General features: G+C 43.4%; 1 protein-coding gene and 1 pseudogene across 3 annotated transcripts in view; one reads left to right on the top strand and one right to left on the bottom strand.

The window, feature by feature from the left end:
- Nucleotides 1-361: 361 nt before the first annotated feature.
- On the bottom strand, nucleotides 362-514 carry LOC115147947 (uncharacterized; annotated as a pseudogene).
- An 8,442-nt stretch (nucleotides 515-8,956) lies between these two features.
- Nucleotides 8,957-27,857, top strand: part of LOC115207893 (SLIT-ROBO Rho GTPase-activating protein 3) — a 123,904-nt gene continuing 105,003 nt past the window's right edge. For all 3 annotated transcript variants that reach the window (XM_029775436.1, XM_029775435.1, XM_029775437.1), the window contains exon 1: nucleotides 8,957-9,473. In XM_029775436.1, the coding sequence (XP_029631296.1) occupies nucleotides 9,407-9,473 (67 nt within the window). In that variant the 5' untranslated portion in view covers nucleotides 8,957-9,406. The remainder of the gene's footprint in view (nucleotides 9,474-27,857) is intronic.

The following is a 27,857-nucleotide window of genomic DNA, read 5'->3' as shown; positions in this document are numbered from 1 at the left end:
TGTGCCAGAAAAACAGTGAAGTCATAGTTTCCCAGGCTCCCCCCCAGATGCCTAGCAATTAGGGGGAGAGGGGAGGGGGGAGAGGCTCAGACTTTTTTGTGGTAAACAAAGGAGCAGAATCCATCGGGGTGTCACTCTGGTCTTCTAGGGGTCTTCTTCTCCAAGTCTCTTAGCACTTCAACACAGCTGGTCAGCATCACAGGTGAATAATGTGTATCCCCCTCCTCTTTTTCCTGTTTTCCTCACTGACCAGCGACTAGTTCAGTTTAGAAGCTGTTTTTAGAGAACAACCTCACTTCATACTAACTTATCAACATTAGCAGTAACTTGAGTAGCTAAGCGCACTCCTGAAATCTCTTAACCAGTTTTATGCTCTGACTACCACAAATGATGCAGTGGAGATTGCCACATTTGGAGAATTTGCAACAGTCAGCACAGCCCGAGTGCAGCAGCTGAGCCTCTCCCTGGGTGAACCTCCTTCATGATCAAGGTGTCTGCCCTGCCAGGTAAGTATATCTGTATTTTCATTCATGTATTTTTCATTCAGACACTATGGTAAAGGGGGGCATGTTCAGAGTTTGCCCAGATAAGTGGGAATTTACATTCTGGGGGCTTAGAGAGCCACTCTCTCAGATCAATTAGACTCTCCAGACAGACTGTTTCATCTCCACATCTAATTTATGTACTAGCATGTCTTCATAGGAGGAAGCACTGTGCCAAGCTCATGTCGCAACCCACTCCCACTGACAAGGCTCAGGCACAATTATGAGCTTTACACTTGAGTGCCATCACGGTAATTTAAAAGCCATTATCTACCTATCTTCCAAGAATTAATGGAGGGTGATACGTAAACAGTTTGTGCATCTATTAAGACAACCTCTGACTCATCTTGTAGGGTGGTAATGCGATTGATGGACATTATTTTCCAATTAAAAGTGTCAAGAGAGGAGGGTCTTAAATAATAAAAAAATGTTTGTTTTACTCTACTCTCTGCAGAGTCCATATCTGGAACAATTTGTGCATAAAATCTAATGTATATAAAGATGTAAGAAAGTAAGATGTCTCACGGCCAAGGGAGATGGAGGAAGGCAGGAAGTCTTTCAGGTGAAGTCAGGCGTTTCTTACACAGCAATGTGCAGTGTTCAGCAGAATACTTGGATATTTACAAATGGATCCACAAAAAGAAGAAAAATATATAATAAACTCAAGACTGTGGAGATTTAGATGAAAAAGGCATGCAGGAACCACCTGGAATGAAGTCAAGAAAACCGCCCAGAACAGAATTCGCTGGAGATGCACCGCTGAGGCCCTTTGCTCCACTAGGAGCTGAAAATAAGTCAAGCGAGTCAAGTTTTGCGCATACATGACTGCCATCCCGCATTTAACATAGCAGACAGGTGTACAGGAAGGAAGAGCCAGCCTAACAAACAAACATGACACATTTTGACACTACTGTAAAACATCAAGCGCATATGTGGTATAGGTTTAATTGACTGAACACTTGAACCAAAAGTGAGAATCAGATGTGTGTGAATGATTTAGAATGGAGTACTACTATTTTTCATTGTGTTGTTTATAATAACGTAATAGTACTTTATCTTTATAGCCATCTCCAATCAGAGTTTTGAGTTTCATCAAGCCTACAGTATATTCCTTTGCTTCTAATGTGTGCTAGACCATCTTTCACACTCAGATCCAGAGCCAACACAATGTTTAGGACTCAGTTTCAATAACATTGGCACAGCCAGCAAAACATTCACATCTTTGCTGCCATGCCTATAATCATCATCTTCTGCATGTTGAGTGAGTGTTTGTGTGCAATCCTTCATGTGAGGATTGTTATTCAACTAACCTTTATTTTAATTATTTATTTAGTATTACATCTAACCAGAGCACAGAAAGATTGGCAACTCCTGGAATGAGATGGAGAAGACTGCCCAAAGTCAAGTTTGCTGGAGAAGCGCCGTTGACGGCCTACTGTATGTTGTTCATGGGGCGATGGGTCTACATAAGTCAATTATTCATCTTTATTTAAAGCAGGAAGTACCATGAAGACAAAGAATGATTTCTGACAGAGACTTGGAATTGAGTTTCAATGATATTAAAGAGGTGCCGAAGGTGTTGATGTATAATCCCAGTCACAATGACTGGGCTAGGATTCGTGTAGGGTGGCAGGTAGCCTAGCGGTTAGGAGTGTTGCCCCAGTAACCAAATGGTCGCTGGTGTGAATCCCCAAGCCGACTAGGTGAATAATCTGTAGATGTGCCCTTGAGCAAGGCACTTAACCCTGGAACAAACAGCACAAGCCTTTAACTATCAACACTACACTGGCTTTGCACACCTATGTCCCCCTTACACACACACATTGGTTTTCTACTTGCATATCAAAGCAACATGCAGTCATGTACATTTCCCACACGGATTTACATACCTTTTCCTCTCACATCCCCCTACCAATACATGACTGCTGCCCTGCCACCCCACTACAGAACCTATTAGCATCCAAGATGGTGTAGTAGTCGGATGTGTGTTTTGTCTTGTCCCGTCCCGTGTAAATATCGTTTTATATATCGTTTTCCTTATTTTTTTCGTATATATTATAATCTCACTTTCCATCTACGGACTGAATATACTCTCCTGCAACCCACCTCACCCAATGTGGTACGGATCTGCTATTTTTATACTTTAGAACCGGAACCCCCATCAGAAGCTAGCCAGCTAATTAGCTACTAGTCAGTTAGCCACTGCTAGCGGTCTTCACCGTTAACTCGGACACCAGCCAGCCTCAGCTCGGTCAATACCTGCCAGTCTGCATAGCGGGATATCGTCCTAGAGCTTATCGGACTGCTTTTTCTCTACCGCAAGCTCTGAACCTTTACACCGGATCATCGCAGCTAACTAGCTGCAATCCGAGTAGCTACTCCTGACTAACGTCTCTGTCCCGAAGCAAGCACCAGTTAGCCTTGAGCTAGCCTCGAGCTAGGCCCATCTCCCGGCTTGCCAAAGAGGTCCACCAGCTAATTCTTGGATACAATACCTCTTTTGCCAATTGGCCTGGACCCTTTACTGCCGACTCTGAACGCACTAGACAACCAGTTTTTATAGCCTTTAGCCGTACCCTTATCATACTCCTCCTATGTTCCTCTGGCGATGTAGAGGTGAATCCAGGCCCTGCAGTCCCCAGCACCACTCCCATTCCCCAGGCACTCTCATTTGTTGACTTCTGTAACCGTAAAAGCCTTGGTTTCATGCATGTTAACATCAGAAGCCTCCTCCCTAAGTTTGTTTTATTCACTGCTTTAGCACACTCCGCCAACCCAGATGTCCTAGCCGTGTCTGAATCCTGGCTTAGGAAGGCCACCAAAAATCCAGAAATTTCCATCCCCAACTACTACATTTTCCGACAAGATAGAACTGCCAAAGGGGGCGGAGTTGCAATCTACTGCAGAGATAGCTTGCAGAGTTCTGTCATACTATCCAGGTCTGTGCACAAACAGTTTGAGCTTCTACTTCTAAAAATTCACCTTTCCAGAAACAAGTCTTCTCACCATTGCTGCTTGTTATAGACCACCCTCTGCCCCCAGCTGTGCCCTGGACACCATATGTGAATTGATTGCCCCCCATTGATCTTCAGAGTTCATACTATTAGGTGACCTAAACTGGGATATGCTTAACACACCGGCCGTCCTACAATCTAAGTTAGATGCCCTCAATCTCACACAAATTATCAAGAAACCTACCAGGTACAACCCTAAATCCGTAACCATGGGCACCCTCTTAGATATCATCCTGACCAACTTCCCCTCTAAATACACCTCTGCCATCTTCAACCAGGATGTCAGCGATCACTGCCTCATTGCCTGCGTCCGTAATGGGTCCGCGGTCAAGCTACCACCTCTCATCACTGTCAAACGCTCCCTAAAGCAATTCAGCGAGCAGGCCTTTCTAAATTGACATGGCCCGGGTATCCTGGAAGGATATAGACCTCATACGTCAGTGGAGGATGCTTGGTTGCTCTTTAAAAGTGCTTTCCTCACCATCTTAAATAAGCATACCCCATTCAGAAAATGTAGAACTAACAACAGATATAGCCCTTGGTTCACCCCAGACTTGACTGCCCTTGACAAGTTCATCTATAAGTCTTTGCTAGGTAAAGCCCCGCCTTATCTCAGCTCACTGGTCACCATAGCAACACCCATCTGTAGCACGCGCTCCAGCAGGTATATTTCACTTGTCCTCCCCAAAGCCAACACTTACTTTGGCCGCCTTTCCTTCCAGTTCTCTGCTGCCAATGACTGGAACGATTTTCAAAAATCACTGAAGCTGGAGACATATCTCCCTCTCTAAATTTAAGCATCAGCTGTCAGAGCAGCTTACCGATCACTGCACCTGTACACAGCCAATCTGTAAATAGCACACCCAACTACCTGATCCCCATATTGTTATTTATCTTCCTGCTCTTTTGCACCCCAGTATCTCTACTTGCACATCATCATCTGCACATCTATCACGCCAGTGTTAATGCTAAATTGTAATTACTTCGCCTCTATGGCCTATTTATTGCCTTACCTCCCTAACCTTCTACATTTGCACACACTGTACATAGATTTTTCTATTGTGTTATTGACTGTACTTTTGTTTATGTGTGTCACAGAACTCTTCGTTGTCAGACGATATAGCGAAATCATCGTCGGAGAACGTGGACCAATACGCAGAGGAGTTAGTGCTCATCATCTTAATTTATTAAATGAATGTGAACACGGAGAAAAAACAAGAAAATGAATAAAGACTAGTGACAGTTTTACAGGCAGAATAAACGCAGTGCAAAATACAACTACCCACAACCTACCAAACAAACACACACCTACTTATAGGACTCCCAATCAGAGGCAACTAGAAACACCTGCCTCCAATTGAGAGTCCAGCACCCAAAACTACACATAGAAAAACAAACCTAGAACCTTTACCAAAACTAACACACCCCACTACACCACACACAAAACCCCACAATACAAAACAAATATACCTCTGCCACGTCCTGACCAAATATAATACAAATAATACCTAAATATTGGTCAGGACGTGACAATGTGTAACTCTGTGTTGTTGTTTTTGTTGCACTGCTTTGCTTTATCTTGGCCAGGTCGCAGTTGTAAATGAGAACTTGTTCTCAACTGGCCTACCTGGTTAAATAAAGGTGAAATTTAAAAATTTAAATAAAATATCAAGTGTGTGTGATATAACAGTGTGTGATGTCTGCACACATTAACATGAGAGTCCGATGACAGCAGAGGTTCTCCCTCACCACAATGGAGGAACTTAGTGCTGTTGGTATTACATATGCCTCTATAAGGGCCACAGCCATGGAAGTGATGTGAGTTAGCACATTTGGAGGGGGGTTGCCATAGCAATGAGCGCTACATTGGGTTTGCTATGTTTCTCTCTGAATAGATGATTATCAATATGTTTTGGCCAATGCAGCTTAAATAAAAACATGAATGTGAATTTAATTGATTGGTTAACACACTACAAAGCAAAACAGGAGAATAAAAAAGGTATACATTGAAAAATGAACTGACAGAGCTTCTAATAGCAGATCCTGTCACCTGTGTAATCATGTCATTGATTGCATAACAATTAAAGAGAACCATTTAATGGCGCCTGAGGGGATGGCTGTCATTTTATGGGCTCTTAACCAACCATGCTATTTTGTTAGTTTTTTCGCATTGTTTGTAACTTACTTTGTACATAATGTTGCTGCTACCGTCTCTTATGACCGAAAAGAGCTACTGAATATCAGAACAGCGATTACTTACCTTGAACTGGACGAATAATCTTTCTTTAATAAGTTGGACGAGAGGGATTTACTCCAGACAACCGATTAGGTCCTCATCCCCGTCATTCGCAGCAGAAAAAGACGACGATATTGCGGAAGGCGATTGGGGTGCCTTGTAAGGATCTGGCGATGAGTGGCTAATCTGCCTTTACCATCGGTACAATTGGCCAATGTACAATCGCTGGATAATAAAGTGGACGAACTACAAGCACGTATATCCTACCAACGGGACATTAAAAACTGCAATATCTTATAATATCTTATGTTTCACAGAGTCGTGGCTGAACGACGACATGAATAATGTCGTGGAAATATTCAGTCAATAATATTTCACAAATACCGGAGCCGGAGTTCAAATTGACTTTTATTACGACATAATAAAAGCCGAGCTGGTTCATGAAAACAACTAACTTTCCAGTCTTGGCACACACTTCTTATAAATGTTTTCTCCTCACGTCACACACAGTAACTCCTCTTAATGACTCATCCCCTCTGGCATCTAGCCACCGTTATCTTATTGCCTTGCACTAATTTTAGTTCGGTTTCATATTAGGGCATGGAAACTGTAGAGCCACAGCAATAGTTAAAAAATACAGACATGTTCTCGACTAAGACCGGTGCATGCATGTAGGACCATAGCAACAGTCTATAGATACATTTTACAGAAATAACCAGACATGTCATCCTGCTAGATCATCTGAAAGGAACACCCGGAAAAGTCGCAAGAGGTATAACTATAGCAAAAGTACATATTAGGCCATACCACTTGTTGCAGTCATGTCCACTCCCCAGACAGGTGCATGTCTAATGCAGAGTGCACTAGTCTTGCAGACCATCCTGAAATGTTTAATGGCCACACATGTTATGGAGAATTTTCCAGAACAACATACAATTGGTTGGTTACAGCTGGCGGGTTACACACTGTATCGGCAGGATAGAACAGCAGCCTCTGGTAAGACAAGGGATGGTGGTCTATGTATATTTGTAAATAACAGCTGGTGCATGATATCTTAGGAAGTCTCGTCTGAGGTAGAGTGTCACGTCCTGACCAGTATAAGGGTTATTTGTTATTGTAGTTTGGTCAGGACGTGGCAGAGGGTATTTTGTTTATGTGGTTCGGGGTGGTGATTTATTTAGTACGGTGGTTGTTTAGTTAGTTCCGGGTTTTTGGGGTTATGTTCTATGTTTGTATTTCTATGTCTAGTTGATTGGGGTTGGACTCTCAATTGGAGGCAGGTGTTTTCTAGTTGCCTCTGATTGAGAGTCCTATATATGGGTATGTGTTTTGTTAAGTGTTTGTGGGAGATTGTTCTTGGATTGCTGTGTTGCTGTGTTGCCTTCAAGACTGTTATTTTGTCGTTCATCGTTTTGTTATTTTTGTATACGTGTTTGGTTTTTTCCTTCTTTTCCCGTCAATGAAGAAGATGAGTATACATGTCCCTGCTGCGTTTTGGTCCTCTCCTTACGACAAGTGTGACATAGAGTATCTCATGATGAGATGTAGACCTAGATTCTTTGTAGCTGTCTATTTACCACCACAAACCGATGCTGGCACAAAGAGCGCACTCAATGAGCTGTATACGACCATAAGAAAACAGTAAAAAGATCATCCAGAGGCGGCGCTCCTAGTGAACGGGGACTTTAATGCAGGGAAACATAAATCTTGTTTACCAAATTTCTACCAGCAGGTTAAATGTGCAACCAGAGGGGAAAAAAACTAACTCTAGACCACCTTTACGCCACACACAGAGACATGTACAAAGCTCTCCCTCGCCCTCCATTTGGCAAATCTGATTATAATTCTATCCTCCTGATTCCTGCTTGCAAGGAAAAACTAAAGCAGGAAGCACCAGTGACTTGGTCTATAAAAAAGTGGTCAGATGAAGCAGATGCTAAGCTACGGGACTGTTTTGCTAGCACAGACTCGAATATGATCCGGGATTCTTCCGATGGCGTTGAGGAGTACACCACATCAGTCACTGGCTTCATCAATAAGTGTATTGATGATGTCGTCCCCACAGTGACAGTACGTACATACCTCAACCAGAAGCCATGGATTACAGGCAACATCCGCTCTGAGCTAAAGGGTAGAGCTGACGCTTTCAAGGAGCGGGACTCTAACCTGGAAGCAAATAAGAAATCCCGCTATGCCCTCCGACGAACCATCAAACAGGCAAAGCATCAATACAGGACTAAGATCGAATCGTACCTACCCCCAGGTGGTAAGGGTAGGTAACAACACATCTTCCACGCTGATCCTCAACACGGGGGCCCCTCAGGGGTTCGTGCTCAGTCCCCTCCTGTACTCCCTGTTCACTCATGACTGCATGGCCAGGCACGACTCCAACACCATCATTAAGTTTGTCAATGACACAACATGGTAGGCCTGATCACAGACAACAACGAGACAGCCTATAGGGAGGAGCTCAGAGACCTAGCCATGTTGTGCCAGAACAACAACCTCTCCCTCAACGTGATCAAGACAAAGGAGATGATTGTGTATTACAGGAAAAGGAAGACCGAGCACACCTCCATTCTCATCGACGGGCTACAGTGGAGCAGGTTGAGAGGTCCAAGTTCCTTGGTGTCCACATCACCAACAAACTAACATGGTCCAAGCACACCAAGACAGTCGTGAAGAGGGCACGACTGCCCCCCCCCACCTCCCCTTTGCGCTGCTGCGTACCCTCTGCTTATTATCTAATAATTCTACCTACATATTACCTCAATTACCTTGACTAACCGGTGCCCCTGCACAATACTGCTGCTATTTAATTATTTCTTACTTTTATTTCTTTTTTTTAAGGTATGTTTCTTAAAACTCTATTGTTGGTTAAGGGCTTGTAAGTAAGCATTTTACTGTAAGGTCTACACCTGTTGTATTCGGCCATGTGACAAATAACATTTGATTTGATTTATGACGGAATAAGACACTAACTGGCATAATCAGACACTTTTTAGCCGACATTGAAGAAAATGCAAGAAATCATATCAAATGAAAGAAAAACACTGCCTAACAGATACCACATTTCATGCAACAAAATGTGTGTGTGTGAGTGAGAGTAAGAGAGAGAGTTCTACAACGGGAGGAGACTCGTGTGACGTTCGACTCAATTCATATGTCCCTGCAGCGCAAATTCTCAGAGCGCACAGCTAATCAAAGACTGGTCCACTGCGAACGCACAAATATTCATTTTTGGGCACTCTAGAAATAAAGAAATCATCGAAATGGGTGAGCGCCTAGCCTCTACACCCACGATCATTCTATTTCCATTATTTTCTTGCTTTGAGTAGAAGGGTTTTGTTTTTCTCCGCTGCAGCTTTTGCATTGGATGGCATGCTTTATCAAGAAAAGCGTAGTACTTCTCTTCAAGATAAAATAGACATAGCCCTCTGCAGGTGAGCATTAGGGAGCTCACTATAGAATCTCGCGTTTCATTTCTTCATTAAGTGATAAGTGTTACTTGAAACTTGAGTTTACATTTTTTGCATTGAGCTAATCGGACACAAAGAGCAGAGGACGGAGAACAACGCTGCTGGAGTCGACTCTTGCGCAAACCCCCACGAAAAATGTCATCTCAAACCAGAGTCAAGAAGGACAAGGAGATCATAGGAGAATATGAAACGCAAGTCAAAGGTGGGTAATAAAGGATATGCAAATTCAGAAATGTTTTGACCTTGTGGAACTGCATCAATAGCCCTGCAAGCTAAATGACACGAGACAAAATTGGGAAAGCATAGGCTTCAGTTTCATTATTATATTTCAACGAATCATAAGTAAATCGACGTTTAGCTTTTGTGCCTGCTTGTTCCCCTTACCAGTGCTGAGGGCTCGTCAAGTAGTAGACATAGCGTCCATCACTGTGGTTTGGTCACCTTTATCATCAGCATCCCTATCTATGTAGCTATTTTGCATATAATTATATTGTACCCAGCCTTCAGGTGACAGGTGATCTGTCAATTAACTTCTGTAGGCCCATTGATGAGGCCGCTGGACATGTGGGAGAGACCACGAACGTTCGAAAGAAGGAATCATAGTACTGAGGTCAATTCTTATATGCACCCTAGAAGACGCCAGGGTAATAGACAAGGTTTAGAAACTCGGAGTCGGACATGGGCTTTTCAGTCTGGTTCGATTTAGGGTCAGTGTGTTTGAAATGCTGCACGCTTTGTTGCTGGGTAGAACGATCTGTGTACTGTCATGGTCCCTGCGGGGGGGGGGGGGGATCTGATGCGGAGCTCGGTTAATTGCGCTCCTTTGTTTACGTTTATTGAGCCTTTGAGTTCAGCCACACCATATTGCCTCTACATTAATGTCACTGGAGAAGCAAATAGCATCAATTTATATCGGATATCAATTATATTTGAATACATTGTCTAAGTGCAAGAGGCATCACTGCAGTCCTTGGTTCGAATCCAGGCTGTATCACATCTGGCCGTGATTGGGAGTCTCATAGGGCGGTGCACAATTGGCCCAGCGTCTTCTGGGTTTGGCCGGGGTAGGCTGTCATTGTAAATAAGAATTTACCTAGTTAAATAAAGGTTAACTAAAAATAAAAAAGAAACATAGCATGACACCACTACAGCAGGGGGGCTCTGGTGGGATCATCAACTAGATTCAGCCGCTGGCAAATAGTTTTTTTGAACGGATGGCAGAACATAATTACAAATAATTTGTAGACTGCAAATTGACCTCAAGAAGCCCAAACAGATATAATATTTGACTAAATGACTTAAATGTAAATGTAAATGTAAAACATAATCTTTTCAAAACTTGCTTACATTTGCATATTATCACATACACTGAGTGTACAAAACATTAGGAACACCTGCTTTTTCCATGACGGACTGACCAGGTGAATCCAGGTGAAAGCTATGATTCCTTATTGATGTCAACTGTTAAATCCATTTCAATCAATGTAGATGAAGGGGAGAAGACAGGTTAAAGAAGGATTTTTACGCCTTCAGACAATTGAGTATTGTGTATGTGTGCCATTCAGAGGGTGAATGGGCAAGACAAAAGATGTAAGTGCCTTTTGAACAGGGTATGGTAGTAGGTGCCAGGGGCACTGGTTTGAACGTGTCAAGAACTGCAACGCTGCTGGATTTTTCACACTCAACAATTTCCCCTATGTATCAGAATGGCCCACCACCCAAAGGACATCCAGCCAACTTGACATAACTGTGGAAAGCTTTGGAGTCAACATGGACCAGCATCCCTGTGGAACGCTGTCGACAGCTTGTAGAGTTCATGCCCCAATGAATTGAGGCTGTTCTGAGGGAAAAAGGTGGTGCAACTCAATATTAGGAAGGTGTTTGTAATGTTTAATACACACAATGTAAATATCTCTATGAATGGGAATACTTTGGAACAGATTTCCAAAATTAAAATAACTTGGAGCTGATTTGCGGGTGTTTTTGCAGTCTTATGTCCACCCCCAATGTGTATTTTTTAACAGAAAACTTACCCGCAGGCTGCCAGTTGGGGATCCCTGCCCTACAGTATGTGTGTTTTCTGCCTGGCTGATGTTTACGAAGTGACAGTGCACCCTCAGAACGTCAAGGTAGTGTGTGTGTGTGTGTGTGTGTGTGTGTGTGTGTGTGTGTGTGTGTGTGTGTGTGTGTGTGTGTGTGTGTGTGTGTGTGTGTGTGTGTGTGTGTGTGTGTGTGTGTGCGCGCGCGCGTAAGAGAGAGAGAGTGAGGCGGAGGGGAGGGTGGTCTGTGCTGTCTGTGCTGCGACTGAACAACATGGCAGGTCCTGTGGGGTCTGTATCCAGGCTTACGTGGCTTCTGCTCTGAACAGAGGTTTTACCCTCATAGGACATCTAACACTATCTCCCCAGAGTCCAGACAGGTGACACTAACATCTGGCTGATGGGTCTTCTCATGCGAATGAGGCTCTGAAGGTGTTATGAAAGATACAGATGTTGTTTTGCATGCTGCCTATGGTGAAATGTCATATTTTTTGTATTTATCTTTACACCCTGTTTTCTGTCCTTCCTCTTGGAGCATCTAGATCTAATGAAGCAAATGTAGATTTACTTTATTTGACTGATTGCCTTACCCTGGGCCAGACAGTATCAAGGCCTGGTGACAATAGCTGGTCATTTTAGCCTTCACACTCACAGTTATTGTCTGTGATAAATTAGAAAGAATGTGTATACTCTCACTGTTTACACCCTTTAATAGTGTGGATGATCACACTTTCGCTGGCCTTCTAGCCTTCTGTTGCCTGGACCTGCCTCACTGCACTTTTTTATGGTGCCTTTGGAAAGTATTCAGACCCATTTACTTTTTTCAAATGTTGTTACGTTAGTTTTATTCTAAAATTGATTCATTTGTTTTTTCCCCTCAAATCTACACACAATACCCGATAATGACAAAGAAAAAACTGGTTTTTAGAAATGTTTGCTAGTTTATAAAAAGTAAGAAAAAACCTGATATGACATTTACATAAGTATTCAGACCCCACAGAGGAACTCTACAGCTCTGTCAGAGTGACCATTTGGTTCTTGGTCACCTCCCTGACCAAGGCCCTTCTCCCCCGATTGCTCAGTTTGGCCGGGTGGCCAGCTCTAGGACGAGTCTTGGTGGTTCCAAACTTCTTCCATTTAAGAATGATGGAGGCCACTGTGTTCTTGGCAACCTTCAATGCTGCAGACATCTTATTACCCTTCCCCAGATCTGTACCTCGACACAATCCTGTCTCGACCTCTACGGACAGTTCCTTCAACCTCTTGGCTTGGTATTTGCTCTGACATGCACTGTCAACTGTGGGACCTTACATAGACAGGTGTGTGCCTTTCCAAATCATGTCCAATCAATTGAATTTACCACAGGTGGACTCCAATCAAGTTGTAGAAACATCTCAAGGATGATCAATGGAAACAGGATGCACCTGAGCTCAATTTCGAATCTCATAGCGAAGGGTCTGAATACTTATGTAAATAAGGTATTTCTGTTTTTTATTTGTAATACCTTTGCAAACATTTCTAAAAACATGTTTTCGCTTTCCGAAAGGCACTGTATGTACATAGCTCTGTTTCATTGATTTCAAAGTCTGAGATTATGGATCTAATAATGGATCACTGACTGAGAGATTCAATTTGTGATTTAGGCCTGAGGTAAAGGCTTTTAGGGAATTCTGTCAGGGTTGCAGCTGGGGATTTGTAGTTTATTATTGTCAAGCGTGTTAATTTGTTATTCACCATGTTTATCACTGGGCTTGGCGAGACATGTTTTAAAAATGATATCAATGATGCAATTTCACCCAGTGCCATCCTAGATAATCCAGCCCGTGCTGCTGTCACAGTGTTCCTATGCATCTCAGGGTAGTGGCCGTGGGGTGTGAAATACAAAGGAGTCAAATAAGAGATTGAGCTGGATCATTGAGAATAATACTGCGAATTGTCTTCTACTACTGTAAGAATGGGAATACAGGGAATATTTTAGCATGCTAGAGAAGCCTGAACTCCTCAGAAATGCTGTATATAATGTCAGCCATCCAAATGAACCATAAAGACAGAGGGGGTGGCGTATAACAATAAGGGTGAACAAGTGACTGAACAGGCACCAAGGGAATGAGGAGAACCGTCTTAAGCATCAGTGCTGCTAAGTGGGTTGAGTGGCAGTGTCAGTAAGCGAGAGAGGGAGAATTCCTCCCACTCACCCAGTCTCAGTTACTGTGCTGCAGGGGCTTATGGTTAATGATCCCCTGAGTCAACCCTCAGATGCTAGGCTAGGAGGAGAGGAGAGTGTGAACTGCTACTGGAGGATTATGGGTTGCTCTACCGCACCACTCTTACTTCTACTGGGGAAGGGTTGTATGTCTATTACTGCTGGTAATAATGGTAGTGAAACCTAATGTTGCCTTATATGGTGGTGTGACTTTAAATTATGTCTAGTTAATAACATCTTGTCTTCAGCTTGCCATTGGCCAGACTTCTCCATTATGGCTCCTCTCTCTCTCTACCATGGCACTGTGCCGACTGGAAGGCCGTTTTGTTCATTCAACCATCTATTATTCAGCATACATCTGAAGCTGCCATGGGAGCCATTCTCTTGTTCTATAAAGCCTGGCTGTGTGTAAGACAAGGCCTTGAAAGAGAGCAAGGAAGAGACTGATGCTAATTTATGGAGAAATCCGCCTCTTCACTCATTCTCAGCTGCTCAACCACACAGAGGATCTCCAGCAACCAACACAAGGGAGCTCCGACATCCACAGCCTGTTGGTTTTGTTCATCAGTTGGTTAACAACAATGGCAGCGTTTTGGGGCCCTTTCTGTCTGTAAGGCCCAACCACTGTGCTACCATAATGAGCTTCAGTTTAGAGATGGCCCCTGATGTGGTGAGTTATTGCGTTTTTATGTATGGATGATGTATACGAGAGAGAGGGTGTTGTTGCCTTTCTGATAGGCCGTGGCACAGCATAGCTACCTGCTGCAAGGTTGCTTGGCTTGTATTTGTTGATAGATTGATTTCAGTAAGGCATCAGTGAATCATTTTAATAGTCATTTGAGCTTGAGGATGAAGACCTATGAGCCAATAGGAAAGGGCAATGTTATCACTGTGATTATTCTCTGTTTCTTCTTAAATGTATGCATTTTAAATGATTCACCAAGCAAGAAAACAACTTCACATTGCCACAAACATTTTGCTCAAAAGATATGTGAATTTCATAAATCAAGTTCTCTTTTGGCATCATTGCAAATGCAGTGTAGGCCCCTGCAATGGAGACGTATGAGACAGAGAGGAGAGGATTCTAAAAGAAAAGCCTTCCCTCTCGCAAGAAGCTCAGAGACCGCATGGATCAAAGGTCTTGGGATCATACTGTACATGCACTAGCTGGATTGCACACAGACGTGCAACACAGTACACACAGCATGTGTGTATGTCTCTGTAATCTCAGTTTCTTGTTCATCCATTACATTTTACAGGGAAGCTTCTCTACTTCCTTCTTATGCTAGATTGGCTTGATAAGCTAATACTGAAGCATTTCCACTGCTTGTTTACACCCCTTTCATAATCCCTTCTAAACCACTCAGTTGTGTAGCTGGGCCATGTGGTGAAACTCCTATGGCGTGGTTGTCTTGTGAGTGGTTAGTTTTTTATTAGATTTGTCTGTTATTTGTCTGTACTGTTCTCTCTCCCTATCCCCCCCACACACCCGGCCCTGGCTGGGGGACAGCATGTTGCCTGTTCTTTTGGCAGCCTTCCCTGGCTTTGGCTCTGATGCTGAACCTGATCCCATTGCAGGAGAAGTGCTACATACAGAGCAATCTCCTCAGACTCCTTTTGTTGTTTTTTTAGAACAGTGAACCCTTAATGAACAGGATGCCGGAGCTTTGAATAACATGCCCACCCAAATCTGCTCCAAAATGTTCTGTATATTAGCTCATCATCTTTTCTCCACATTAGCGTTTTTCTGTAGCTGTGATGCTGTCTTTATAATGTGTTGTTTATGGTGCTTATGAGAACATCATTGAAGGTGATGCAGTTACAGATCTGTAGTTCCCTACTAAACTCTTCCATTTGTTAGTACTTGATGGGTAATGTCACCATGTACACTACAGGCTCTAACATTCATATCATGACTTAGTGAATACACACACATATTCATGATTTGCCTTCCATAGAAAAGACAGAGTTTACCTTGCAGCATAGCATTCCCTTATGGCCTCTTTCTCAGGTCACAGCTCGCTAATGACCGGTACACCCTCTGTCTGTCTAACCCTGGTGATACTCATGTACAAGCATGCCGGCAATTTCCTCACTAATAGCGCACACACACGCAGACAGACAGAGGAAACAGGGTCATGTTGCTGCAGGCAGGCAGGCAACATTCTGTGGTCTGGTCAAGGGAGTTTTCAGTTTTCACACCTTTGGGCTCAGGTTTCTGCTACTGGGCTGGTGATAAGCCCTTCTCTGCAGGTTGTCCTCAACCAGACCAAAAGCAAACAAACTCAACCTGCTCTGCAGAGGCAATAAAGTAAGTGGGATTTGATTCACATCTCACATAGCAGGTACAGTACCAGTTAAACGTTTGGACACACCTACTCATTCAAGGGTTTTTCTTTATTTTGACTATTTTCAACATTGTTAACTTTGAAATAACACGTATGGAATCATGTCGTAACCAAAAAGTGTTAAACAAATAAAAATATTTTAGATTCTTCAAAGTAGCCACCCTTTGCATTGATGACAGCTTTGCACACTCTTGGCATTCTCTCAACCAGCTTCACCTGGAATCCTTTTCCAACAGTTTTGAAGGTGTGCCCACATTTTCTGAGCACTTGTTGGCTGCTTTTCTTTCACTCTGTGGTCCAACTCATCCCAAACCATCTCAATTGGGTTGAGGTCGGGTGATTGTGGAGGCCAGGTCATCTGGTCAAATACCCCTTACACAGCCTGGAGGTGTGTTGGGTCATTGTCCTGTTGAAAAACAAATGATAGTCCCACTAAGCACAAACCAGATGGGATGGCGTGTCGCTGTAGAATGGTAGCCATGCTGGTTAAGTGTGCCTTGAATTCTAAATAAATCACAGACAGTGTCACCAGCAAAGCACCCCCACACCATCACACCTCCATGCTTCACGGTGGGAACAACACATGCGGAGATCATCCGTTCACCTACTCTGCGTCTCACAAAGACCAAAGATCTCAAATTAGAACTCATCAGACCAAAGGACAGATTTCCACCGGTCTAATGTCCATTGCTCGTGTTTCTTGGCCCAAGCAAGTCTCTTCTTCTTATTGGTGTCCTTTAGTAGTGGTTTCTTTGCAGCAATTCAACCATGAAGGCCTGATTCACGCAGTCTCCTCTGAACAGTTAATGTTGAGATGTGTCTGTTACTTGAACTCTGTGAAGTTTTTTGGGCTGCAATTTCTGAGGTACAGTTAACTCGAATGAACTCTGGGTCTTCCTTTTTTTGTGGCGGTCCTCATGAGTCAGTTTCATCATTGAGCTTGATGGTTTTTGCGACTGCACATGAAGAAACCTTAAAAGTTCTTGACATTTTCCGGATTGATTGACCTTCATGTCTTAAAGTAATGATTGACTGGCACACCTGTTAATTGAAATGCATTCCAGGTGACTACCTCATGAAGCTGGTTGAGAGAAGGCCAAGTGTGTGCAAAGCTGTCATCAAGGAAAGGGTGGCTATTTGAAGAATCTCAAATATAAAATATATTTAGATTTGTTTCACACTTTTTTGCTAACTACATGATTCCATATGTGTTATTTTATAGTTTTGATGTATTCACTATTATTCTACAATATAGAAAATAGTAAAAATAAAGAAAAACCCTTGAATGAGTAGGTGTGTCCAAACTTTTGACTGGTACTGTATGTCCAAAATCATTCTGTCTGTGTAATGTCAATGTTACCCAGAGGTCTGCTAAATACCCCTGGGATAGTTAGAGGAACAAAGTAATGTTTTAGCATAAGAACAAATCTAGCCTCCGATTTCTACAATACATAATGCAAAAGAATGCAAATGTCCTCTGCTAGAACCATAACCACAGTCCAACTATGCCTCACTAAGGTTAGAGAGAACCATATAGTGTATATCATGTACTGATGGCCTCCCATAATATTAATTCTCATGGCCTCAGGTTTCTCCCCAGTCTACCCCTGTTTGTTTCATGCAGAGCAGAGGGCTTTGATGAGTTTCAGTTATGATCCCAGCACACTAAAAGGGGAGAAAGTGTTATGTTTTATTAGAAGGGCTAGAGAAAACAGCCAATATGAAAAGCATTCCAAAGAAACCAACATCTTGCCAAGTGAGAGCCAAGGGGATAGTGTTCACACATTGGGTGGATAGACAATAGTGTAGACTATAGGTGTTGTTACTCCCAGTGATCACACTAATACAATTACTGAGATCAGAGATGTGCACTGTACTGCACAGATGCAACTACCGTAATTTCCGGACTATTAAGCGCACCTGAATATAAGCCGCACCCATTGAATTTAAAAAAATATATTATTTTGAACATAAATAAGCCGCACATGTCTATAAGCCGCAGGTGCCTACCGGTACATTGAAACAAATGAACTTTACACAGGCTTTAACGAAACACGGCTTGTAACAAAAATAAATAGGCTTTAACGAAGCACGGCTTGTAACAAAAATAAATAGGCTTTAACGAAACACGGCTTGTAACAAAAAATAAAAAATGAGCAGTAAGCTTTAGTTGTCTTTTTGAGTCAATTCCTCACGCTGCTGTTTCCAACGTCTTATCATCGACTCATTAAGACCAAGCTCCCGTGCAGCAGCTCTATTTCCTTTTCCAACAGCCAGATCAATCGCCTTCAACTTGAAAGCTGCATAATATGCATGTCTCTGTGTCTTTGCCATGATGAGGGTGACAAAATGACTACCGTAATCAGAATGATGGGAAATTTGAGAGCGCTCGATTTAATCTAAACAGTAAACAAAAAAGTTGTTTGACCTTAACCCGTTCGGCAATTTCATTAGTCTAATGAAAGCTTCATGCCACCAAAAAACTGAGCACGTCACAGAATGTGTTTTTTTTGAAAAAATTAATTGAAAGCGGGAAAAATCCATATATTAGCCACGTCATTAATTAAGCCGCGAGGTTCAAAGCCTGGGAAAAAAGTTGCGGCTTATAGTCCGGAATTTACGGTAGTCTTTCAGTGAAATGTGGATAATTTGAGAATAAATACTATTTTGCACATCTGACAATCATTTCCTATTAAGAACTTTTGGTAAGCTTAGCTTGGATCAGAAATATACGATGCCTATATATTTTCCTGATTGTACCTCCTGTGTTCTTGTCACGATCGTCAAAAGGAGTGGACCAAAGCGCAGCGTGGTAAGTGTTCATCGTTGTAATTTATTTTACCTCAGAACACTACAAACAAAAGAATAAACAATGAATACGACCGTAATGTCTTGTAGGCTTAACAAGCAGTACAAAATTAAGATCCCACAACTACAGGTGGGGAAAGGCTGCCTACGTATGATTCCTAATCAGAGACAACGATAGACAGCTGCCTCTGATTAGGAACCATACTCGGCTCAAAACAAAGAAATAGACACCATAGAATGCCCACCCCACACTCTGACCTAACCACATAGAGAAACAAACCGTCTCTCTCAAGTCAGGGCGTGACAGTACCCCCCCCCAAAGGTGCGGACTCCCGGGCCGCAAACCTGAACCTATAGGGGAGGGTCCGGGTGGGCATCTATCATTGGCGGTGGCTCTGGTTCGGGGCGTAGCCCCCACACCGCCCGCTGATCCCCCCGCTTCTGTGTCGCCGGAGGAACCAGACCGTGGATCATCGCCGGAGGCTCTGAACTGCCGACCGCCGCCGGAGGCTCTGGGCTGCCGGCCGCTGCCGGAGGCTCTGGGCTGCCGGCCGCCTCCGGAGGCTCCGGGCTGGGGAGCGTCGCCGGAGGCTCCGGACTGGGGAACGTCGCCGGAGGCTCCGGACTGGGGAGCGTCGCCGGAGGCTCCGGACTGGGGAGCGTCGCCGGAGGCTCCGGACTGGGGAGCGTCGCCCGAGGCTCCGGACTGGGGAGCGTCTCCCGAGGCTCCGGACTGGGGAGCGTCTCCCGAGGCTCCGGACTGGGGAGCGTCTCCCGAGGCTCCGGACTGGGAAGCGTCGCCGGAGCCTCCTGACCGGAGAATGTCTCTGTAGGTTCCGGACCGGGGACCGTCGCTGCAGGCTCCGCGCCATGGATCATCACTACAGGTTCCGCGCCATGGATCATCACTGGAGGCTTCGTGCCATGGATCATCCCTACAGGCTCCGGGCCATGGATCATCACTGGAGGCTTCGTGCCATGGATCATCACTACAGGCTCCGGGCCATGGATCATTACTGGAGGCTTCGTGCCATGGATTATCACTGGAGGCTTCGGACCATTGATCATCACTGGAGGCTTTGTGCCATGGATCATCACTGGAGGCTCCGGGCCATGGATTATCACTGGAGGCTTCGTGCCATGGATCATCCCTACAGGCTCCGGGCCATGGATCATCACTGGAGGCTTCGTGCCATGGATCATCCCTACAGGCTCCGGGCCATGGATCATTATTGGAGGCTTCATGCCATGGATTATCACTACAGGCTCTGGGCCATGGATCATCACTGGAGGCTTCATGCCATGGATTATCACTGGAGGCTTCGGACCATTGATCATCACTGGAGGCTTCCTCCGTGGAGCTGGAACCGGTCTCACTGGACTGGGGAGACACACAGGAGACTGGGTGCGCAAAGCAGGCACAGGGTATACTGGGCCGTGGAGGCCCGTGGAGGTCTGGAGCTTAGGTCTGGCACACCCCGTCCTGGCTGGATGGTTATTGTAGCCCAGCAAGGGCGGGGCGCTGGTACAGGACGAACTGGGCTGTGCTGGTGAACGGGGGGTACCGTGCGTAGAGCACGATAACCTGAGCCGTAGAGACGCACTGGAGACCAGATACGCTGAGCCGGCGCACTTCTTCCTGGCTGACGGCCAACTCTAGCACGGCAACGGTGAGGAGCTTGTACCGAGCGCACCGGGCTGTGAGTGCGCATGGGCGACACAGTGCGCATCACCGCATACCACAGTGCTCGTTCAGTCACTTGCTCCCCACGGTAAGCACGGGGAGTTGGCTCAGGTCTTAAAACCACCTTAGACAATCTACCCGTGTGCCCCCCCCAAAAAAACATTTTTTGGCGCTGTCTCTCGGGCCTCCGTTGTTGCCTTGCCTGTCGATCTCGTCGCTGTACCTCCCTCGCTGCTTCCACCTGTTCCCATGGGAGGCGATCTCTTCCGGCCTGGATCTCCTCCCACGCCCAGGATCCTTTGCCATCCAGGATGTCCTCCCATGGCCAGTCCATCGGCCCACGCTGCTTGGTCCTTTGGTGGTGGGATCTTCTGTCACGATCGTCAAAAGGAGTGGACCAAAGCGCAGCGTGGTAAGTGTTCATCGTTGTATTTTTTTTTACTTCAGAACACTACAAACAAAAGAATAAACAATGAATACGACCGTCACGTCTTGTAGGTTTAACAAGCAGTACAAAATTAAGATCCCACAACTACAGGTGGGGAAAGGCTGCCTACGTATGATTCCTAATCAGAGACAACGATAGACAGCTGCCTCTGATTAGGAACCATACTCGGCTCAAAACAAAGAAATAGACACCATAGAAGGCCCACCCCACACCCTGACCTAACCACATAGAGAAACAAACCGTCTCTCTCAGGTCAGGGCGTGACAGTTCTTCTGTTTTGCCTTAGCATATTATAGCTAAAGGTTTGTTGTATTGCAATAAATCATATAATAATTTGAAGTCTTTGACATAGAATAATTGGTTCCAGAATATATTTTGTCTTCATCTGGAATTTGTGATGGCTGAACTGCTGGCACATGAAAAGTGTTAAGAAGGAATGTGGGCATTTCCATGTAAAAAGCCCATGAGCACTAACGTGAAGTTCATAGGAGCACATCACATTTGGTGTCAAATGAAAGCTAAGAGTCTTAAGCTAAGAGAAATTAAGGCATATATAAATGTTTCAACCATTTCCCATCCTAAAAATTTGGAATAAGCAAAGGCTTTGATTTCTGGTCAAACAGATGGAAAAGGGGTCTTAGACAACATCTAGCAGAAACAGTATTTAATAGGTATTAAAAATGCATCAAAACACAGTAATATTGAAGCAAAGACACCTGCCAACTAATATCAACATTTATATTTTGTTTTGCTGAAATTATTTGCTTTCTGTAAGTTTAAGAAATATTGCCTAGTGTCTTGACATTCTGTTACCAAAAACCAACGTACAGTGCATTCGGAAAGTATTCAGACCCCTTGACTTTCTTCACATTTTGTTACGTTACAGCTTTATTCTAAAATTGCTTAAATTGTTTTTTGACAAAGCAAAAACAGGTTTTTAGAAATTTTGCAAATCTATTTTAAAATTAAAAACTGATATGACATTTACATAAGTCTTCAGGCCCTTTACTCAGTACTTTGTTGAAGCACCTTTGGCAGCGATTACAGCCTCGAGTCTTGTTGGGTATGATGCTACAAGCTTGGCACACCTGTATTTGGGGAATTTCTCTCATTCCTCTCTGCAGGTCCTCTCAAGCTCTGTCAGGTTGGTTGGGGGGCGTCGCTGCCCAGCTATTTTCAGGTCTCTCCAGAAATGTTCAAATCGGGTTCAAGTCTGGGCTCTGGCTGGGCCACTCAAGGACATTCAGAGAATTGTCGGGTCGTTGTCCTGTTGGAAGGTGAACCTTCGCCCCAGTATGAGGTCCTGAGGGCTCTGGAGCAGGTTTTCATCAAGGATCTCTCAGTACTTTGCTCCATTCATCTTTCCCTTGATCCTGACTAGTCTCCCAGTCCCTGCCATTGAAAGACATCCCCACAGCATGATGCTGCCACCACCATGCTGCACTGTAGGAATGGTGCCAGGTTTCATCCAGAGGTGATGCCTGGCATTCAGGCCAAAGAGTTCATTCATGGTTTAATCAGACCAGGGAATCTATTTTCTCATGGTCTGAGAGTCCTTTAGGTGCCTTTTGGCAAACTCCAAGCGAGCTGTCATGTGCCTTTTACTGAGGATTGGCTTCCGTCTGGCCACTCTGCCATAAAGGCCTGATTGGTGGAGTGCTGCAGAGATGGCTGTCCTTCTGGAACGTTCTCCCATCTCCACAGAGGAGCTCTGTCAGAGTGAACATTGGGGTCTTGGTCACCTCCCTGACCAAGGCCCTTCTCCCCCGATTTCTCAGTTTGGCCGGGCAGCAAGCTCTAGGAAGAGTTTAAGAATGATGGAGGCCACTGTGTTTTTGGGGACCTTCAATGCTGTAGAAATGTTTTGGTACACTTACCCAGATCTGTGCCTCGACACAATCCTGTCTCGGAGCTCTACGGACAATTCCTTCGACCTCATGCCTTGGTTTTTGCTCTGACATACACTGTCAACTGTGAGACCTTTTGTAAGATAGGTTTGTGCCTTTCCAAATCATGTCCAATCAATTGAATTTACCACAGGTGGACTCCAATCAAGTTGTAGAAAGATCTCAAGGATGATTAATGGAAACAATTTCGAGTCTCATGGCAAAGGGTCTGAATACTAATGTAAATAAGTATAATTTTTTTTATACATTTGCAAAAACTTCTCAACCTGTTTTTGCTTTGTCATTATGGGCTATTATGTGTAGATTGATGAGGGAAAAAATATTTAATACAATTTAGACTAGGGCTGTAACGTAACAAAATGTGGAAAAGTCAAGGGGTCTGAATACTGTATTTTCTAATTTCTCTCCATCATGATGCATAAGGAAACTGAAAGTTCACAGAAGTAACAAGTTAAGGTAGACCTACCAATTAGTTATAGTGTCTTTACTGATAACAATTTGGTTTACTGATAACAATTTGGTTTATGATTTAAGTTATTAAAACGTGTCATTCTGTTACAAAATTGGTAACAGAATGACCAACAAATCAGTAATAGAATGACTGCAGCTGAATTGGCTACAATGGGAATTAGTAGGAAACTCAACCCAGAGTTGGATAAACAGCAAAAAATAAGTAAAATAAAATATAAATTAAAAAAATAAAATAACCACAGTTGGGGCACCTGCTACTGTCCTCCCTTCCACTGGCATACTGTTATGTTCAGCTTATAGCTGTTTTATTTTTAAATTCTGTTCCATGGAGGTCAAAGAAAGAGTGTGAAAACAGTTTGGGCAACCCCTCCCCTTGTCTCTCTTTTCTCTCTCTCCATTTAATGTCACCTCTCCCGGCTCTTACTGACACCTACCCATGAGCCCACATTCCATTTACTGTAACCAGCCCTCTCACCCACTAAGCAACGACCAACACCGGACGTCCATGGACGTTGAAAGTAGTTTGGACAGTACAGTACACTAAAGAAAAGTAGAGTATAGGTCAGTACAATACAGTACTGTACTTTATAATTTTCTATACTGAACTATACTGCACTGAACTCTACTTTACTGTGCTGTACTGTATTTTACTGAACTTTGCTCTGCTGTGCTTAGCTGCGACCACAACTATAATCTTGTAGGACAGGAAGTATCCTAGTTGTGGAAGGTTGAATGCCTGGTGACGGAAAATACACCTTACCTCATATGTCCGGCTTCACCCCCCAAAAATGTCCCGTCAATAAAAGCATATCTATAATCACTAAGAACCAGTTGTATGGTTAAATGTGTCCCTTGCTATCAAATAAACGTCTGAATCCAACTTCTGTCCAAACTACACAACAATCCTGCTGTGTTAGACAGTGGGCTGCCATTAGACCACGCATTTCACACAAGACATCCTACCATGTAATCTACCACCGTTTACACCAAGATTGTAGTTCAACTTTTATTTGATTGCGAGGGACACCTTACGACTGCGAGGGACACCTTACGACTGATAAGTAGTGTTGCTAGAGGTTATCAATATTATTTTATTGATGCGAAAGCTGGACATATGAGGTTAAGTTTATTTTCCGTTGCTAGTCATTTCAACCTTCTTCAATGAGGATACTTCCCGTCCTACAAGAACCAAATTTGGTCATGTTTGGGGGCGGAGCTCAAACATCCAAGGGAGGATATTCAATTGTTCTACCTTTGTGTACCTTCTCAGGATATGTCACCATAAAGAGAATGACATTCATAATTGTGCATTTCTGTATAGTACAGATCAGGGACCCATGATGTCATTCTGTTACCATCATTCTGTTACGGGTGTTAATCCACTTCATTTACTATAGTTCAATAGCCAAAATAGATTGTTTTTTAACTCAAGGTCTCATATCACAGCTCACACCCCATTCTTTCTGCAGACATCTTTGAATCTTAATCAGAGTAGATATTTAACAGAGTTTAAAACACCCATGTGTTTATTATTTGATATCAAGCCGCCTCAATATTAGTTTAAATCGGGCTGATTTTATTGACTATGAGCTTTGGTTTAACAATGATGACATCCCATTTGAATTATGCGAGGTTGGGAGTGTGTCTGTTTTAACTCCAGGTTACAAGGCAGCTTTTCTGTAATCAGACAGGGGAGATCAATGCAGCAAACCATCCATGCAGTGTTAGGTATTAAGGCAACATCCAAGTGGTAAACAGCCTCAAACGATTGCAATAGATTTGCACTGATTAACTCATATTTCATATTGGTCGTCGGCAATATTCATCAGATCATCAAAACAAGGTTTCTGGTCAAAGTGTACTGAGCCTAGTGTGAAGTAATTGAGCTGTGAGAACCAACCAGTGGGTCCCAACCAATTATGTAGTCTATATGGTGTCTATGGTCACCATGTTCCAAACCACCATTTTTGAAACAACAGTCTAGTTTAGATCACTGTAAACTATGACCAGGCCATGTGTCTCCATAAAGACGAATATGTTGGCCAACTCAGTCAATGCAATCAGTGTTTCCTCTACTGTAGTTGTCCTGGTCCCAATTGGCCAAGTCTGAAGTGACTAAAGCTGCTCACAATAAATTGCTAGTTTGTATAAATTGTTCTGTGGATTTCTGAAATAATCAAATCAAATGTAATTTGTCCCATGTGCCGAATACTATAGGTGTAGACCTTACTCTGAAATGCTTACTTACAAGCCCTTAACCAACAATGAAGTTCAAGAAATAGAGGTAAGAAAATATTTACAAAATAAAAAAATAAAAAAATAAATACAATACAAAAGTAACAAGAAAATGACATAACCATAACGAGGCTATATACAGGGGGTAACAGGGCCGAGTCAATGTGCAGGGGTGCAGCTTAGTTGAGGTCATTTGTAAAGTGACAATGCATAGATAATTAACAGCAAGTAACAGCAGTGTAAAAACAAAGGCGGAGGGGGGTCAACGTAAATAATCAAGGTGGACATTTGATTAATTGTTCAGTAGTCTTATGGCTTGGGGGTAGAAGCTGTTAACTTCTCTGGACTAGGTGGGACGTCACCGTCCCACACTATTCAACAGCCAGTGAAATAGCATGGCGTGAAATACAAAACAGCAAAAATCTCATAATTTCATTTTCTCAAACAATCAACTATTTTACACAATTTTAAAGATAAGACTCTCGTTAATCTAACCACATTCTCCGATTTCAAAAAGGCTTTACGGCGAAAGCATAAAATTTGATTATGTTAGGACATAAACTTCACAAGAAAATCCACACAGCCATTTTCCAAGCAAGGACATGCATCACAAAAACCAAAAGTACAGCTAAAATATTCACTAACCTTTGATGATCTTCATCAGATGGCACTCATAGGACTTCATGTTATACAATACATGTATGTTTTGCTCGATAAAGTTAATATTTATATCCAAAAACAGCATTTTACATTGGCGCGTGATGTTCAGAAAATGTATTCCCACCAAACCTCCGGTGAATGTGCACATCAATTTACAGAAATACTCATCATAAACGTTGATCAAATTTACAACAGTTATTGAAATAATTATAGATACACTACTCCTTGACGCAACCGCTTTGTCAGATTTCAAAATAACTTTACGGAGAAAGCACATTGTTCAATATTCTGAGTACATAGCTCAGCCATCGAAGCAAGCTATACAGCTACCCGCCAAGTTCTGGCATCAACAAAACTCTGAATTAGTATTATAAATATTCTCTTACCTTTGCTGATCTTCGTCAGAATGCACTCCGAGGACTCCTACTTCCACAAGAAATGTTTGTTTTGTTCGAAATACTCCATATTTATGTCCAAATATCTTTGTTTTGTTCGTGCGTTCAGATCACTATCCAAAGGCATAACGCGCGAGCTCAGTACCAGAGACGAAAAGTCAAAATGTTCCATTACCGGTCGTAGAAACATGTCAAACTTTGTTTACAATTATTCCTTAGGGTACTTTTAACATAAAACGTCGATAATATTCCAAACAGACAATAGCGTATTCATTACAGAAGAAAAAGAAGGAACGGCGCGTTAGCGGGATCGCGCATCACCAAGTCCTTTGTCCATAGGCAGTCCACTCATTGACTGAGCTACTATTCTCTGCCCAGTAACAGGAGAAGGATGGAAAAACTTTCTGAAGGCTGTTGACAGCCAATGGAAGCCTTAGGAAGTGCAACGTGACCCCACAGACACTGTAGTTTCGATAGGGATTCAAAAGAAGAACTACAATTCTAAGATTTCCACACTTCCTGGTTGGATTTGTCTCAGGTTTTTGCCTGCCATATGAGTTCTGTTATACTCACAGACATCATTGAAACAGTTTTAGAAACTTCAGAGTGTTTTCTATCCAAATCTGGGCCCGAGTATTAGGCAGTTTACTCTGGGCACGCTTTTCATCTGAAATCGAAAATACTGCCCCCCTATACCCTAAAATGTTAAGGAGACTTTTGGTCCTAGACTTGGTGCAGCTGTATAACTTTTTTAAGGATCTTGGGACCCATGACAAATCTTTTCAGTCTCCTCAGGGGGAAAAGGTGTTGTCGTGCCCTCTTCACAACTGTCTTGATGTTTTTTAACCATGATAGTTTGTTGGTGATGTGGACACCAAGGAACTTGAAACTCTCAACCCGCTCCACTTCAGCCCCGTCAATGTTAATGGGGGCCTGTTCGGCCCTCCTTTTCCTATAGTCCACAATCAGCTCCTTTGTCTTGCTCACATTGAGGGAGAGGTTGTTGTCCTGGCACCACATGGCCAGGTCTCTGACCTCCTCCCTATAGGCTGTTTCATCGTTGTCGGTGATCAGGCCTACTACTGTTGTGTCGTCAGCAAACTTAATGATGGTGTTGGAGTCGTGCTTGGCCACGCAGTTATGGGTGAACAGGGAGTACAGGAGGGGACTAAGCAATCACCCCTGAGGGGCTCCAGTGTTGAGGATCAGCGTGGCAGATGTGTTGTTGCCTACCCTTACCAAATCAAATCAGCTTTTATTGGTCACATGCAGATGCGAGTGTAGCGAAATACTTGTGCTTCTAGTTCCGACAGTGCAGTAATATCTAACAAGTAATCTAACAATTTCCCAACAACTACCTAATGCACACAAATCTAAAGGGATGAATG

This window comes from Salmo trutta, chromosome 14, assembly GCF_901001165.1.
Source record: "Salmo trutta chromosome 14, fSalTru1.1, whole genome shotgun sequence".
In the NCBI taxonomy this organism is placed as follows: domain Eukaryota; kingdom Metazoa; phylum Chordata; class Actinopteri; order Salmoniformes; family Salmonidae; genus Salmo; species Salmo trutta.
Note: the sequence above shows the minus strand (reverse complement) of the source record. Positions and strands in the feature narration are given on the sequence as shown.